At 42.3% G+C, this 18,795-nt stretch overlaps 1 protein-coding gene across 4 annotated transcripts in view; it reads left to right on the top strand.

The window, feature by feature from the left end:
- Window positions 1–1,049: 1,049 nt before the first annotated feature.
- actn1 (actinin, alpha 1) overlaps window positions 1,050–18,795 on the top strand; it is a 28,009-nt gene continuing 10,263 nt past the window's right edge. For 2 of the 4 annotated variants that reach the window (XM_058057201.2, XM_058057197.2), the window contains exons 1-8: window positions 1,050–1,536; window positions 10,568–10,682; window positions 10,753–10,872; window positions 12,821–12,907; window positions 12,970–13,057; window positions 13,379–13,457; window positions 15,088–15,169; window positions 15,595–15,680. In XM_058057201.2, coding sequence (XP_057913184.2) covers window positions 1,438–1,536; window positions 10,568–10,682; window positions 10,753–10,872; window positions 12,821–12,907; window positions 12,970–13,057; window positions 13,379–13,457; window positions 15,088–15,169; window positions 15,595–15,680 — 756 coding nt within the window. In that variant the 5' untranslated portion in view covers window positions 1,050–1,437. Of the gene's footprint in view, window positions 1,537–10,567; window positions 10,683–10,752; window positions 10,873–12,820; window positions 12,908–12,969; window positions 13,058–13,378; window positions 13,458–15,087; window positions 15,170–15,594; window positions 15,681–16,970; window positions 17,057–18,795 lie in introns of all 4 variants that reach the window. The other 2 variants (XM_058057202.2, XM_058057200.2) reach the window with 2 other exon arrangements.

Genomic DNA, 18,795 nt, shown 5'->3' with positions numbered 1-18,795 from the left:
TTCGCAAATTCGACAGCTTCTGCGACGTCACGTACTGTAATCGTTATTATAATTCAAATAAAGGTCAATAACCATACTTGACATATGTAATGTCTTGGTGGGTTATTTCATAAGCGAAATTGCCAGACACCATTGAAAAAAACAAATAAGGATACTTTTTATATTGAACCAAGATCTGACGACATAATCTCAGCTACCCTATCACTGTTCATGAAAAGCCATCACAAATCTGATAATCCATAAATCCAAGATAGATACTTTATTTATATGATATGATAGAAAGTAATGTATAAAAGTAATATATAGTGACGTCGGTGTTAGAAAAACAAACCGAGCGTTTAGAGCAATCCCATACTTTCTAAATGCGCAAACCTCATGATCTGAAACTTTGGCATGGTTTAAACACGACGATACAACAATTATTTATTCTAGTAAATGTATGTCTTTATTTTGGAAATGTCATCTGATTTACATAACATTGTTCCGTGTAGTGATCTGTACTACTGTTAGCAGTAAAAAAAATCTCCTAGCTCTCGCGCTCTCTCGCACACACTTCCTGTGTTTTATCCAATAAAATCACAATAGCAAGGTGAGTTCACGAGCATCAGAATACTGAACATCAACACCACAACGCTAAGAGTTCGTTGCAGTATTTTCATTTGACTTTTATAATGCCAAACACAATCTAATTGGGGCATTTCCATATGTGTTTAAAAACTGTTTTTACCCAAATTCAATCATTTATTATGTTAGTGCATGTAAGCGTACTGAATTGAAATACATTTTCCCTTTACTGTCAGGTTATTACAACGTTAACAGACTTGTACTTGAAGCTAGGCGTAGCTAATGAAGTGTCCAGTAGCCGTACTTTTACAAATGCATAGCATTATCTGTCGGTGTTTAGCTCCACAAGAACCCTGCTAAATGTTTCGTTACAAAGCCGTTTATTGAACCTTCTGCTACAATGAAGTCAGGCTAATTAGCTTCGAGCAAACTGTCAATCACACTTTGGTACTGTCTAAAAGCTTCCCCCATGACGGTCAGGTTAGCCAATCAGCGACGAGAAGGCGGGCGCGTTTCGCGGAGGGGTCCAATCACATTCACCAGTTGGACATCGATTTTATTAAAGTTTTTTTCTTCTCTTTTACCGTCTGTCGCACATCGACACCCGACTTGATCCAGCGGAGTATTCGCTGAGAAACCACACACACACACAGGGAGGGAGGGAGAGAGACAGCAGGGGAAGCCGGGGGCGGACCATCGCAACGAATCTCCCCCTACGCACCGAGGTGGAGGAGAAGGGGAAGAAGAAGAAGGGTGCTGAGAGAACCGGCGGCGGAGAAACACGAACGAAGCCGAGACATACTGAGCTTTTGAGCTGCTCACACACACATACACATACACACACACACACACACACACACACACACTTCCGATATGGACCACTACGAGGACGACAATGACTATATGCAGCAGGAGGACGACTGGGACCGGGACCTGCTCCTGGACCCCGCCTGGGAGAAGCAGCAGCGAAAGGTGAGCCTCACTTCCGGGATTGGTGTTGTTGTTGATGCGTCGTCTTCACACCGTGTGTACTTGTACATGTGACGTGTGAAGTATTTAGTAGACTACATTCACAGTTTTTACCATGTCATGCAACAGATGCCATCCATGCTAGGATGCATTTACTCAATCACCAACCCCCCCCCCGCCAGCTAGGATAGGATTAGCCCCCCCCCCCCAATTGGAAGCAGTCATCTGCTCCGAGGCTGGAGCCTATCCCAGCTAGTTTGAAAGACAAAAGTACTTTTTAGGCTAGATGTGAATACTATAGGTAGTATTTAAAGTACTCAACACTTATTTTAAGTAGTCATCACTTGTACTTTACTTTGGCAAACAATACTCATTGTCATTTATACACACAGCACATGAATAACAAGTCATTGTAATTTACTGGGGACTCCACAGTGGGGTCTTCTATCTCCGGGGCCGAGGTTGCCAAGCTAGTCAAAAAGCTCCTCGGTGGTAGGGTGGATGGATAAGATCCGCCCGGAGTTCCTTAAGGCCTTGGATGCTGTGGGCGTGTCTTGGTTTGACACGGCTCTGCAGCATCGCGTGGGCATCGGGGGCAGTACCTCTGGGTGGTGGTCCCCTGTTTTAAGAAGGGGGACCGGAGGGTGTGTTCTAACTATTGTTGAATCCCACTCCTCAGCCTCCCTGGTAAGGTCTATTCATAGGTCCTGGAGAGGCGGATCCATCCGAAAGTCGAATCTTGGATTCAGGAGTGTGGTTTTAGTCCTGGTGGTGGAACTGTGGACCAGCTCTAGACTCTGCAGGATCCTTGAAGGTGTATGGGAGTTTGCCCAACTACATGTCTACATGTTTTTTGTGGACTTGGAGAAGGCATTCAACCGTGTTCCTCTGGGAATTCTGTGGGGAGTCATTCCCGTATGACTGGTGTCAGAGTCTGGTTCGCATTTCCGGCAATAAGTCTGACCCGTTTCCAGTGAGGGTTGGACTCCACCAGGGCGGCCCTTTGTCACCTAGAATATCTAGGCGCAGTCAGGGCGTTGAGGGGTTTTTGGTTTGGTGGCTGCAGGATTAGGTCTCTGATGATGTGGTCCTGCTGGCTTCATCGATCCGTGACCTTCAACTCTCACTGGATCGGTTCGCAGCCGAGTGTGAAGCGGCCGGGATGAGAATTAGCACCTCCAAGTCTGAGTCCATAGTTGTTGCCCGGGAAACGGTGGAATACCATTTCCAGGTCGGGGATGAGATCCTGCCCCAAGTGGAGGAGTTTAAGTTCCTCGGGGTCTTGTTCACGAATGAGGGAAGGCTGGAACGCGAGATCGGTCCGTTGTGGTGAAGAGAAAGCTAAACCAAAACGCAATGCTCTCAATTTACCAGTAGTGACCAAAAGGACAAGACCGTGGGTAATGAGTTTTCTCCGCACGGTTGCTGGACTCTCCCTTAGAGATAAGCTGAGAAGCACTGTCATCCGGGGAAAGACTCGGAGTCGAACTGCTGCTCCTCCGCATTGACAGGAGCCATTGAGAGGTGGACTGGGAATCTGGTTAGGATGCTCCCTGAAGGCCTCCCTTGGGGAGGTATTCAGGGCACGTACAACCAGTAGCAGACCTCGGGGAAGACCCAGGACATGTCTCCCAACTGGCCTGGGAATGCCTCGGGATCCGGCGGGAGGAGCTGGACGAAGTGGCCGGGAATAGGGAAGTCTGGGCCGTCCATGAATAACAACTCATTGTAATTTACATACACAGCACATGATGTGGCTCAGGTGGTAGAGTGGTTGTCCCCCAACCTGAAGGTTGTTGGTTGGGTCCTCTGTCCTGCCGTAATCATGTGGAAGTGCCCTTGAGTAAGATAGTGAACTCCAGGTGCTCCTGATGCTGTGTCATCAGTAGCTAAATGTGCTGACAGTGTTAAAGCGCCGGGAGTGTCTTGTAGGTGGAAAAGTGCTATATAGAGTATTTACGATGGATATGAATATGATATGATTGATGCAGTGATTGTGGAGAAATGAAGGAAAAGGAGGTCACACACACACACACACACACACACACACACACACAGGTTTGAAGAGAGAGACAAAAATGGGGAAGAAAAGCTGCGTGGAATCTGAGCAAGCGCTGTGGTTTGGGTTGGGCTTGTGTCAGGAGCGAGCGTGCCCAAAAATGGTAATAATCTCACCCCTCTCTTGTTGCCGCTTGGAAAACGGGCCCCCGGTTTCTTCTGCTTCTGGTTTCCATGATGTCATCACTGGGTGAGACCGGCTGGTGTAGAGAAGTCTGGACTTTGTCAGAGCGTTGCTTTGCTAGAAAAGTGAAATGATTGAGTGGCTTGTTTGAAGAAGGAGGTACGGTAGTGCACGCTACTCTGTAACATAACTTGCAGCCTCCTGGCAGCTGTGCACTTCATGCTTGGGGGGGGGGGGGGCTGGGGGGGCGGGGGTGTCCTCAGCCACACTTGCAGCTGCAAACGTCCTCCACCATGCATTCATGTCCTGCAGGTTTTGTTGTTAAATGCACATATACATAATAATAATCATTTAGTTCTTTATACAAAATAAGACAAATACTGCAATATGCATTTCAAGGCGTAGGAAGAGTACCTTTTCTGGGCCTCTTGTTGCATTATACATGAATTATATCATTTATATGGCTAGTATAGAATTGACATACATATGAAAGAAATATAGACCATTTTCTGGAGTCATAGTATTATGAGGAGCAAGAAAACCATCAATTAATACATTTGTCATTTTTGGAAAAATGGGTTGTGGGAAAAGCCCTAATATGGCAATAAAGTCAGAATTAATAATAAATCTCCTTGTATTTAAATTTAAATATTAATTTAAAAAATTAAATTAAATTTAAATATTAATTTAAAAAATTAAATTAAATTTAAATATTAATAAAAAATTAAATTAAATTAAAATATCAATAAAAATTTAAATTAAATATCAATTTAATTTGGTGGTTGAGTGGTTAGCACGCAGACCTCACAGCTAGGAGACCAGGGTTCAATTCCACAATGGTTGTTTGTCTATATGTGCCCTGTGATTGGCTGGCCACCAGTCCAGGGTGTACCCCGCCTCTCGCCCCAAGACAGCTGGGATAGGCTCCAGCACCCCCGCGACCCTCGTGAGGATAAGCGGTAGAAAATGAATGAATGAATGAATTTAAATGTTAATACAAATTTAAATATCAATACAAATTTAAATTAAAATATCAATACAAATTTAAATGAAAATATTAATACAAATTTAAATGTAAATACAATTTAAATGCAGCCCCTAAATTTAAATGAAATACTGATAAATAAATTATAAGAAAATAAGAGCAAAAATGAAATGGTATTCTAAGGAGAAAAAAAAAGTTTCAATTTTACGAGAATAAACTCAACATTCACAAGCACCCCCAGAAAGATGGGGGCCATTGAAGAGGGAAAATGTGTAAGAGAAATGTTTGCGTCACGCAGGTCGGGGCAGTGATTCACACACGCTGAAGCCAGCGTGTTGGAAAGTCTCCTGGATTCCCGTTCAAGTTCCAACCTGAGACGGCCGCCGCCATGAGTACTTTCATGTCTTTGCACACCCAGTTGTCTCTGGGACGCGCCGCCAGAGGCAACTCTCACATATTTCCACGCCATTGTCTTACACACACACACACACAGACCTGACAAACTCCAAAGTGTGGCCGGGCACGTTACAGGTGCTCGACTTTTCTACACATTTGTCCTTATAAGGCCGTAAGCCTCCGTCCCAGGCCACGCCTACATTGCAAGGCATCCATTTCCTCGCGCTCAATTTAAACTGTGTTGCATCACATGGCGGGAGTTCTGCATTCAGCGCGCCCTGCACGACTTGTTGTGCGACGCTTGTGAGCGGTTGGATGAGTTGTACCGGTTGGCTCGCCGATCGCTGGCGGAAAAGCCATCATAAACATCTTTGCTATCAGAAAGGTGAAAAAAAACTGTGGGGTTTGCATGTTCTCCCCACGTGTGGGTTTTCTCCGGGTACTCCGGTTTCCTCCCACATTCCAAAAACATGCTAGGTTAATTAGCCACTCCAAATTGTGAGTGTGAATGGTTGTTTGTCTATATGTGCCCTGTGATTGGCTGGCCACCAGTCCAGGGTGTACAGCTGGGATAGGCTCCAGCACCCCCGCGACCCTCGTGAGGATAAGCGGTAGAAAATTAAGCAAATGTCAAGTGGTGATGATGATGATGTGGTAGTGTGATGATGATGGGTGAGTGTGATGATGATGGGGTAGTGTGGTGATGATGATGATGATGATGATGGGGTAGTGTGGTGATGATGATGATGGGGTACTGTGCTGATGATGATGATGGGGTAGTGTGATGATGATGGGGTAGTGTGATGATGATGATGGGGTAGTGTGATGATGATGATGATGATGATGATGGGGTAGTGTGGTGATGATGATGGGGTACTGTGATGATGTTGATAGGGTAGTGTGATGATGATGATGGGGTAGTCTGAGGATGATGAGGATGATGATGGGGTAGTGTGAGGATGATGATGGGGTCGTGTGATGATGATGATGATGATAATGGAGTACTCTGATGATGATGATGGGGTAGTGTGGTGATGATGATGGGGTACTGTGATGATGTTGATAGGGTAGTGTGATGATGATGATGGGGTAGTGTGAGGATGATGAGGATGATGATGGGGTAGTGTGAGGATGATGATGGGGTCGTGTGATGATGATGATGATGATAATGGAGTACTCTGATGATGATGATAGGGTAGTGTGGTGATGATGATGATGATGATGGAGTACTGTGATGATTCGGGAGTATGGTGATGATGATGATGGGGTAGTGTGATGATGATGATGATGATGGAGTACTGTGATGATGATGATGATGAGGTAGTGTGATGATGATGATGTTGAGGTAGTGTGATGATGATGATGGAGTACTGTGATGATGATGATGATGATGATGATGGGGTAGTGTGATGATGATGGAGTACTGTGATGATGATGATGATGATGGGGTGGTGTGATGATGATGATGGGGTAGTGTGATGATGATGGAGTACTGTGATGATGATGATGATGATGGGGGGGGTAGTGTGATGATGATGGAGTACTGTGATGATGATGATGATGATGATGGGGGGTAGTGTGATGATGATGGAGTACTGTGATGATGATGATGGGGTGGTGTGATGATGATGATGATGATGATGGGGGGGTAGTGTGATGATGATGGAGTACTGTGATGATGATGATGATGGAGTACTGTGATGATGATGATGATGGGGTGGTGTGATGATGATGGAGTACTGTGATGATGATGATGATGATGATGATGATGATGGGGGGTAGTGTGATGATGATGGAGTACTGTGATGATGATGATGGGGTGGTGCGTTACCGTCAAGCTGAAGAAGGAGTCCTACGGATCACGGGTGCCCTGTGGGACTCCTGAAGCATCTGACTGGTACCATCAGGCCAAGCGGCACGCGGCTTGGGTGATGGCCGAGGCAAAAACCCAGTTGTGGGAGGACTTCTGTGAGGCCACCATTTTTAGTGGGAAACAGGGACCTGCTGACCTTGACTGAAGATGTCATCAGACAGTGGAAGGAATACTTTGAGGCCCTTGTGTATGAGGTAGTACTGATTATGAGGTAGTTAGTGGTGAGTATGAGGTAGTATTGAGTAGGCATGGACCATCGAGAGTGGTAGTAACTGGGGTGGTCAGGGATAAGCCTCCTTTTGTGGCGTAGCAGCCACAGCTCAGTGTTTTCCTGAGTCAGGTGAGGATCAGCAGTGGAAAAAGCAGCCGGCGGCACAAAGCAAAGCAGAGCTGACTCATGATTACTGAACGTGCATGCAGGAAGTACATTGTGTTGTCACATGGTTACACTTGCTTTTTCACCAACATGGCGCCTGAGAGGTTAGCAATCATTCTAAGAGGCGGGGTTATGATTTTAACACATAAGGAGCTGGTGAGGGATATATGGCAGTCGTCTTCTTCTTCTTTCTCTTTGGGCTTTTCCTGTCTTCTGCATCTGTCTCTCTCACACCAACTACCCTCATGTCCTCCTTCACTACATCCATAAACCTCCTCTTTGGTCTTCCTCTACGCCTCCTACCTGGCAGCTTCCTTCTACCGATATATTCACTATCTCCCCTGTGGACAACCATCTCAGTCTGACCTCTCCAAGGCCTCTAACATGTAATGTCTCTCCGATGGATTCGTTCCTGATCCTATCCATCCTGGTCACTCCCACTTGAGAACCTCAGCATCCTCATCTCTGCTATACCTCCAGTTCTGCTTCCTGTCTTTTCCTCAGTGGCACCGTCTCTCGACCAAACAACATGGCTGCTCTCACTGCAGTTTTGTATACATTTTCACTTTCATTTTAGCTGAAACTCTTCTATCACACATCACGCCTGACGCTTTTCTCCACCCGTTCCATCCTGCCGACACGCTTCTTCTCTTCTGTTGACCCCCAAGTACTTCAAATCCAGAACAATGGACATAGAAAAAAAATTGAAAAATTCATATCCTGATATATTTAGGTTGAATAGTGATTTACGATATATAGTTTCGACAAAATGAAAGTCAAATGTGTGTAAAGTTTTTATTAAAAAAAATACTGAAAATGAGAATTTTTTATTTTCATTTTAAAGCTTCATACAAGATGCACATTAAAAATAAATAATAAAGATTATAATAAATAAAATAAATAAATTATAATAAATAAATTATAATAAATGAAATAAATAAATTATAATAAATCAAATAAATAATTTATAATAAATAAAATGCCACTGCAATAAAGTGGGTCATTCCTTTCTAAATAAATATAGTCAGGGTCAAATATAATATTTTTATGCCAAACCTTCAGCTATGCTCCAATCCAAAGAAGGAAATATGAAGGAGTCTCTGCTTTAAAAGGACATTTTACAATGTCAACAAGTCAAATATACTTTCAAGTAAACATTAGTATTAGCATGTCCTTATTTAGTGGCAGGAATACCAAAGTGTGGACTGCATCAGGCTTATTAGCAGCTGGCTAACTTCCTTCTACATGTGTGCTAGACTTTGTGCTAAATCACCGGGACTTCAAAACTTGGCTAGACATGGCGAGTCTATTGTTTCCAGCAGGCTTTTATAGCCTTTTTTTTTCCACAGTTGCAACATGTGATAGGTTGCTTTTCCTTTCATGAGGAACAGGAGCGCACCAGACACGGCACACGTTCCTCATATTGGAGTTTGTGCCAATATTTAAGGTGGTGAAAAGGATTTATTTCATGCTCTGGATGGAAGTACCTCCATATTACTGAGTTACTGCTTAGTCATGGCCCATTTCGTCCACCGTAGACGTGTTAGCTTCTACTGAGCCTCATGGCTTCTGCTCCACTCCTCAATTTCAGACTATATCGATATCAACGATATGGTTGGTTTTCATATCCTGCTTAAAGCAAATATCGATATTTTTTTAAATATTCGCCCAGCCCTAATAATATACATTCATACATAAATCCATCAATACAACTCTACATCCTCTCGCACCGCAGATAGATTGCAGTCCTAAGTGACCAGCATGATTTTGGGCAGGCTTCCAACTTTTGGCCTTTTTTTTTTTTTGCTGTGTTGTTGCTGTCGTGTGTTCATCAAAAAGACCCCAGCAGGCCGCAGGGCGCGTGCACATCAATCCTTCTTGGGTGGCTTCTATCCTTGGACATGAAACGGCGTCTGATGCCGACTCTGGTCGCAGAATGACATGCCGTTTCCTTCCTGCTGTGTTGCCAGCACAAAAGTCAAGCGGTGGCGCGAGCCCTCGTAGCGCTGCCTTTTATGGGATGATGTCCGCGCCAGAAGGAAACACAGCTGGCCTTCGTGGATCTCTGCGGTACCGCACTTGTACTGGGCTGGAATGCGGACACACTGTCACAGTACTTTTAGCAAGATGCCTTACTTACTTACCTTACTTATACACCTTCTACCTGAACAGGACATCTCCACTTCTAAGTGTTGCCGTTTTTAGTCTTGTACAGTTATATACATACGTATATATGTATATATACATATATATATATATATATATATATATATAGTGTGTGTGTGTGTGTGTTTCTACATATATACATATACATACATATATGTATATATATATACATATATATGTTTCTACATATACATACAATTACATACATATATATACATATATATATGTTTCTACATATATAAATATATACATTTATACACACATATATATATATATGTGTGTGTGTGTTTCTACATATACATACATATATGTACGTATATATATATATATACACATATATATGTTTCTACATATATAAATATATACATTTATACACACACATATATATATATATACATACATATATGTATATATACATTTATACACACACATATTTATGTATGTATATATGTGTATATATGTATATATACATATATACATTTATACACACACACATATATATGTATATACACATTTATACACACACATATATGTATGTATATATGTGTATGTATGTATATATACATTTATACACACACATATGTATGTATATATGTGTATATATGTATGTATACATATATACACATTTATACACACGCATATATGTAGTATATATGTATATATATACACATATACATACATATATACATTTATACACACACACGTGTGTATGTATGTATATATACATATATATGTATATATATGTGTGTGTGTGTGTGTGTGTGTACTGTAAGCACTTTGACACATGTATTCCGAGTATTTCAACTTCATGTTACTTACATTACATGGTAATATTACCACATTATTCTTGTAAAATTTGTTAATTACAACTTCTCTCTTCATATTTTGACTTTATTCTGCTGATTTTTCCTTTTTTAGATGTTTTAGCTGTGTGTGTTTTGTCGGACGATATTTTCAGAATTAGCCACGAGCCAGTAAAGAAACAGCGACGGGCCTCCTGTGGCCCCCAGGCCGCACTTTGGTTATCTTGCTGGTGTGAATTGCTTTGTTGTGCAGACCTTCACAGCCTGGTGTAACTCTCACCTGAGGAAAGCCGGCACACAGATCGAGAACATCGAGGAGGACTTTCGGGATGGACTCAAGCTCATGCTCCTTCTGGAGGTCATCTCAGGTGATAAGAGAGGAGACACGCTCGTCTTGGGACGGAACGTGAACATAAACGTGAAAGCTGTCTTTTTCAGGAGAGCGTCTGGCCAAACCGGAGCGTGGCAAGATGAGAGTTCACAAGATCTCCAACGTCAACAAAGCGCTGGACTTCATCGCCAGCAAAGGAGTCAAACTGGTGTCCATTGGCGCTGAGGGTGCGTGACTTCTCAGTCTCTATGCGTCCATACGTGCATCACGTAACCTCACCGTGGTTGCCATGGTTGCAGCTCATAACCACCAGCATCAAAGCTCCACAAAGTAGATTTTACAAGCTTTTCATGACATCTAAGATGGTAAATATAAAAGAATATGACAAATAACCAACATATTCAACCCAGCAGACAATGCTTAGGTTTGGCGCCTAGTGTCACCAATAAGGTGCCTAGTGGCGTGCAGTGACTCAAACTGCTTCCCAACTGGCTCTTGGTTAGTGGTGTGTCGGTCATGAACGAGGTCACCGCCCCTAAAATACCCGTTCAGTCCGTTCAGTTGCTAATGCTTTTTTTTTTTGATTGGCTGGAGAGTCAGTTCACCGGTCCTTTTGCAGGGCGGGACTATCTGCTTGCTTGTCGCCTCGCTTTGTGGGGGGGTGGGGTTAGCTGACTGAAAGACCTCGTTCATTCCGTTCACAAAAAATAACCAGTTCTTTTGACCCGTTCGTTCATGACCGACACACCACTAGTCATCACGTGTTGATGCGCTGTTGAACGGACGTGAACGAACGTGAACGAACGTGAACGAACGTGAACAAACGTGAACAAATGTGAACAAACGTGAACAAACGTGAAATCACAGGCCAAAGACCAATTGACCGAAATGACCGACATGAACGGGTCTTTTTACTAAATGAACCAGAATGATCCGGTTCACTGAAATGAACGGTTTTGTCCACCACTACTCGTTTGTCGGTAAGAAAATTCAAAATGTTTAAAATCTTCGTCCACCAAGTGGAACCAAATGTCACAAACCATCCACCTATTGGAATCCACTGGAATGTAATGGCGCGAGCCAAGTTGCTCCAATGATGCTAGGAGTCTACTGTGCCAGTGGTGCCAAAGATTATGTGATTGGCGCATAGTAGCTTGATGTGGCGCCGAATAACGGCAATATGGCAACATGCCGAGCGAAAATTAATTTGTGCGCCTCCCCCGGGCCGGTCACTCAGAGGCGTAATTCCACCATACATGTCTTTTACGCCGTGTCGCACACCCATGTGTCTGAGCGACACCTCGCAACATTTGACCGTCGCGCTCCAGCAGCTCCCAAAGCGCCTGATCCTGATTGGATTACAGCGAGAAGCCGGCGATTACTGAAGATGACCCAACCTGCTGAAGCCCATTTTCATGATGGACACCACCAGATACAGTCCATCTAGTGTATGCTACACTATAGATACTCTATGTACAGTATACTGTATGTATACTGCATACAGTACATACAGTAATATACATTGTATGTACTGTACATACCAGGATAGTGTCACCTCCCCTTCTCCCACATCTCCTTGTACCAGCGCATGGAATCCATGACCCTGTTAGCATTCATTAGCATTCTTTCATCTTTATCCTAAATTGATGCTGGGGACCAAAAGAGGGGTCAATATTTAATAAAGGTCAATAATAATAATAATATCTAATTCATTCATTCATTCATTCATTTTCTACCGCTTATCCTCATGCTGGAGCCTATCCCAGCTGTCTTGGGTGAGAGGCGGGCCACATCCTGGACTTGTCGCCAGCCAATTAAATTAAATTAAATTGAATTGAATTGAATTGAATTGAATTGAATTGAATTGAATTGAATTAAATTAAATTAAATTAAATTAAATTAAATTAAATTAATCATTCATTCATTCATTTTCTACTGCTTTTCCTCATGCTGGAGCCTATCCCAGCTGTCTTCCTGGACTTGTCGCCAGCCAATCACAGGGCACATATAGTGCAATTAAATTAAATTAAATTAAATTAAATTAAATTAAATTAAATTAAATTAAATTAAATTAAATTAAATTAAATTAAATTAAATTAAATTAAATTAAATTAAATTAAATTAAATTAAATTAAATATATGAAGGCGTGATGTTGATGTCGTTTCCACATGCAGAAATAGTGGACGGGAATGCCAAGATGACCTTGGGGATGATCTGGACCATCATCCTTCGCTTTGCCATCCAGGACATTTCAGTGGAAGGTAAGGAACGCGCCGCTGCAATGACGACTCAGCGGCTGAGCCGTCCTTGTCGTCCATCTCAGAGACGTCGGCCAAGGAGGGCCTCCTGCTGTGGTGTCAGAGAAAGACGGCGCCCTACAAGAACGTCAACATCCAGAACTTCCACATCAGGTGATGACTGTCGCTGCTACCTCACGGGATGTCCTATTTTCCCAACAGCACGTAAAGCTCATCATTCCGGCTTTGTCCTTCATCCAGGACCACGTAGTAAAATAATGTCCCATACTGTCCCTTTAACATCAAATGTGATGTACTTATGCTTGTACTTGCGTATCCAATCCTTTACATCAATTTACATACTTTACACTAGTTTTGGGATGTGGGGTGCTTGCTGCTCATTTAGTACACTGTGTACTACTGTAGTACTATTTTACTCGTGCACTAGCACACATGTCGAGGCTTAACAATCTTTGTCCTTTCTTCTGTCCTCAGCTGGAAGGATGGTTTGGGTTTCTGTGCGCTCATTCATCGGCACCGTCCGGAACTCATTGACTACGCTAAACTACGCAAGGTACTGCTACACACCACTTGTACTACATGGAAATACACTGTCTTACACAGCACTTGTACTTGAGGGAAATACACCGTCTTACACAGCACTAGTACTTGAGGGAAATACACTGTCTTACACAGTATTTGATGGAAATACACTGTCTTACACGGCACTTGTACTTCATGGAACTACACTGTCTTACACAGTATTTGATGGAAATACACTGTCTTACACAGTATTTGATGGAAATACACTGTCTTACACGGCACTAGTACTTCATGGAAATACACTGTCTTACACAGTATTTGATGGAAATACACTGTCTTACACGGCACTTGTACTTCATGGAACTACACTGTCTTACACAGTATTTGATGGAAATACACTGTCTTACACGGCACTAGTACTTCATGGAAATACACTGTCTTACACAGTATTTGATGGAAATACACTATCTTAAACGACACTTGTACTTCATGGAAATACACTGTCTTACACAGCGCTTGTACTTGATGGAAATACACTGTCTTACACAGTGTTTGATGGAAATACACCGTCTTACACAGCGCTTGTACTTGATGGAAATACACTGTCTTACACAGTATTTGATGGAAATACACTGTCTTACACAGTATTTGATGGAAATATACTGTCTTACACAGTATTGGATGGAAATACACTGTCTTACACGGCACTTGTACTTGATGGAAATACACTGTCTTACACAGTATTTGATGGAAATATACTGTCTTACACAGTATTTGATGGAAATACACTGTCTTACACGGCACTTGTACTTCATGGAACTACACTGTCTTACACAGTATTTGATGGAAATACACTGTCTTACACGGCACTAGTACTTCATGGAAATACACAGTCTTACACAGTATTTGATGGAAATACACTGTCTTACACGGCACTAGTACTTCATGGAAATACACTGTCTTACACAGTATTTGATGGAAATACACTGTCTTACACGGCACTTGTACTTAATGGAAATACACTGTCTTACACAGTATTTGATGGAAATACACTATCTTACACAGTATTTGAAGGAAATACACTGTCTTACACGGCACTTGTACTTCATGGAAATACACTGTCTTACACAGTACTTGATGGAAATACACTATCTTACACAGTATTTGATTGAAATACACTGTCTTACACGGCACTTGTACTTCATGGAAATACACTGTCTTACACAGTATTTGATGGAAATACACCATCTTCCACGGCACTTGTACTTGATGGAAATACACTTACACAGTATTTGATGGAAATATACTGTCTTACACAGTACTTGATGGAAATACACCGTCTTACACGGCACTTGTACTTCATGGAAGTACACTGTCTTACACAGTATTTGATGGAAATACACCATCTTCCACGGCACTTGGAAATACACTTACACAGTATTTGATGGAAATATACTGTCTTACACAGTATTTGATGGAAATACACCATCTTCCACGGCACTTGGAAATACACTTACACAGTATTTGATGGAAATATACTGTCTTACACAGTATTTGATGGAAATACACTGTCTTACGTGGCACTTGATGGAAGCAGGTTACACAGTACTTGTACTTGATGGAAATACGCTGTAGCTGTCTCCCATGATGATGTTTGTCAGGACGACCCCATGACCAACCTGAACACGGCTTTCGACGTGGCTGAGAAGTACTTGGACATCCCCAAGATGTTGGATGCAGAAGGTGAGCGTCTCCAAAGCGTACTAACACACCAACACGTACTCCTGGGCTTTTTAGCAGCATGATATAGCGCTCATTCATTGAAGTATACAGTGTACACAGTATACAGTATGTAGATATAGTATGTAGATATGATACAGTGTAGCTTATTTGTGGGTTAGCATAGCAGTGAAGTTTTGTAGGCCACGTCTACATGAAGTTTTGAGATGAATTGTGTGTGTGTGTACTAACTTGACTTGCGTTCCTGCATTGCGGGGTGACTTTCTCCAAGTGTGGGATTGGCTGAAATGTCCCACCGATGTTGGATGATTTCCAACATAGGTTCATCGAAGCGTTTCTCACGCTATTATGAAAGGGCGATCCAATCCTCCGTGTGTTCTACTTCCTGTTTGATGAGCGCACCCCCCAACCTCCTCTCTCCCTCGCAGACATTGTGGGCACTGCCCGTCCGGACGAGAAGGCCATCATGACCTACGTGTCTAGCTTCTACCACGCCTTCTCTGGCGCTCAGAAGGTACCCTGGATGCAGCGTCTCCTTCCCTCCTTCCCTCCTTCCCTCCTCGTCTTTTCTCCCTCAGGTCTTCTCCTAACCACGCCCCTTTCTCCCTGCAGGGGTGGGGCTCTCACTGTGTGCATGTGGTCACCACCAAAATGCATGATGGGAACACGTCACGTCTCCGCGTCTGTCTGCTCGTTTGCTTGCCTCGGGCGCTCCTAAATGTCACCCCCCTAAATGTCCCATCATTATTATTGATGGGGAGTACCCATTCATATTGATTATTCAGTCATATTGATGAGGACTTCTTGTTGAGGTTGCCATGACGATGCACTTCCGCTGCCATCACCAAAAATACTCTGCTTCACTCCGTCATGTTTTTTCTAAAAATACTTCCATCATGCTACTTCCTGCTTCAATACGTACATTTATTTATTTATTTTCAAACATACACACCTAGTACACTATAACACACTCATTCAAACACATTACTACCATATATGTAGTACTCCACACTGGCCACTAGGTGGCACACACACATCTTATTATGTCTGCTATATTGGCTAATAGATTTATACATGCTTTATTGGTCTCCAAGACTAATGTAGTGAGTGTAAAGGTGACTATAGGGGTGTTATTTCATGTCTAAAGGGCTCTAATTTAAAAAATGTGTATTTAGAAGGTGGTAAACAGGTTTTCTATGTCTTATTTTCTTTTATAATGTCTACTATATTGACAAATAGGAGTGTAAAGGTGACTATAGGGGTGTTATTTCATGTCTAAAGGGCTCTAATTTAAAAAATGTGTATTTAGAAGGTGGTAAACAGGTTTTCTATGTCTTATTTTCTCTTATAATGTCTACTATATTGACAAATAGGAGTGTAAAGGTGACTATAGGGGTGTTATTTCATGTCTCAAAGGCTCTAATCATGTTTCATCCAGCCATCCATTTTCTATACCGCTTATCCTCACAAGCATCACAGGCATGCTGGAGCCTATCCCAGCTGTCTTGGAGCAAGAGGCGGGGTACACCCTGGACTGGTCGCCAGCCAATCACAGGGCACATATAGTCAAACAACCATTCACACTCACATTCATACCTATGGACAATTTGGAGTCGCTAACGAAGCTAACATGACGCCATATTTGAGCTGAGCATCCCTAAGAGCAAACCCGCAGACAGACTGGAGACCTTCTGCCCCCTGCTGACCTTCTTTTGTCTCTGCACACTTTTACTCGTGTTGTTTTTGTGCCTTTCTCTCTCCTCTGGTGGCTTTTTCTCCTCTTGTTCCTGTGACGTGTGAGCAGATATCATTAGCACCTTGAGGCCAGACGAGAAGGCCGTCATGACTTATGTGTCGTGTTACTACCACGCCTTCTCAGGCAAGCAGAAGGTGAGCGACTGAAGGTAGCACCCACCATCATTCCCCAAGATATTGGCAGGGACAGGCACACTTTATTTACGCTAATGTTGAACTAACACGCTAACATTACATTTCAACATAATGCTAGCTTAGCATGTTTTCTGAAGAAAACCTTATGCTCAAACTCACAGCTCTGTAGCATGTGTACATGAGTAAAATAGCAAAAATGCTATCAGTTAGCATTCTAGCACCTAGCACAGGGGTCGGCAACCTTTACTATGAAAAGAGCCGTTTTACCTCCATGTCCATTAAAGAAAAATAACATTTAAAAGATGGTTCTTCTGAAGTCTAAGAAGAGAATAGAAGAAATAGAAGTGCAGTGAGTGTGCATGTGTAAGGGATGCTAACCAGTAGGGCTATCATGCTATCATCTTGGTAAACAAGAGAATAGAAGAATGTGTATGGGATGCTAACCAGTAGGGCTATCATGCTATCATCTTGGTAAACAAGAGAATAGAAGAATGTGTAAGGGATGCTAACCAGTAGGGCTATCATGCTATCATCTTGGTAAACAAGAGAATAGAAGAATGTGTACGGGATGCTAACCAGTAGGGCTATCATGCTATCATCTTGGTAAACAAGAGAATAGAAGAATGTGTACGGGATGCTAACCAGTAGGGCTATCATGCTATCAACTTGGTAAACAAGAGAATAGAAGAATGTGTATGGGATGCTAACCAGTAGGGCTATCATGCTATCATCTTGGTAAACAAGAGAATAGAAGAATGTGTAAGGGATGCTAACCAGTAGGGCTATCATGCTATCAACTTGGTAAACAAGAGAATAGAAGAATGTGTAAGGGATGCTAACCAGTAGGGCTATCATGCTATCAACTTGGTAAACAAGAGAATAGAAGAATTTGTACGGGATGCTAACCAGTAGGGCTATCATGCTATCATCTTGGTAAACAAGAGAATAGAAGAATGTGTAAGGGATGCTAACCAGTAGGGCTATCATGCTATCATTTTGGTAAACAAGAGAATAGAAGAATGTGTAAGGGATGCTAACCAGTAGGGCTATCATGCTATCATCTTGGTAAACAAGAGAATAGAAGAATGTGTAAGGGATGCTAACCACTAGGGATACCATGCTATCATTTTGGTAAACAAGAGGATAGAAGAATGTGTAAGGGATGCTAACCATTAGGGCTATCATGCTATCAACTTGGTAAACAAGAGAATAGAAGAATGTGTAAGGGATGCTAACCAGTAGGGTTATCATGCTATCATCTTGGTAAACAAGAGAATAGAAGAATGGGTAAGAGATGCTAACCACTAGGGTTATCATGCTATCATCTTGGTAAACAAGATAATAGAACAATGTGTACGGGATGCTAACCAGTAGAGTTATCATGCTATCATCTTGGTAAACAAGAGAATAGAAGAATGTGTAAGGGATGCTAACCACTAGGGATACCATGCTATCATTTTGGTAAACAAGAGGATAGAAGAATGTGTAAGGGATGCTAACCAGTAGGTTTATCATGCTATCAACTTGGTAAACAAGAGAATAGAAGAATGTGTAAGGGATGCTAACCAGTAGGGCTATCATGCTATCAACTTGGTAAACAAGAGAATAGAACAATGTGTACGGGATGCTAACCAGTAGGGTTATCATGCTATCAACTTGGTAAACAAGAGAATAGAAGAATGTGTACGGGATGCTAACCAGTAGGGTTATCATGCTATCATCTTGGTTAAAGATCACTA

The sequence above is a fragment of the Doryrhamphus excisus genome, linkage group LG19, assembly GCF_037039965.1.
Source record: "Doryrhamphus excisus strain RoL-2023G ecotype Guam linkage group LG19, RoL_Dexc_Guam_v1.1, whole genome shotgun sequence".
Taxonomy (NCBI): Eukaryota; Metazoa; Chordata; class Actinopteri; order Syngnathiformes; family Syngnathidae; genus Doryrhamphus; species Doryrhamphus excisus.
This window is presented reverse-complemented; position numbering and strand designations above follow the sequence as displayed.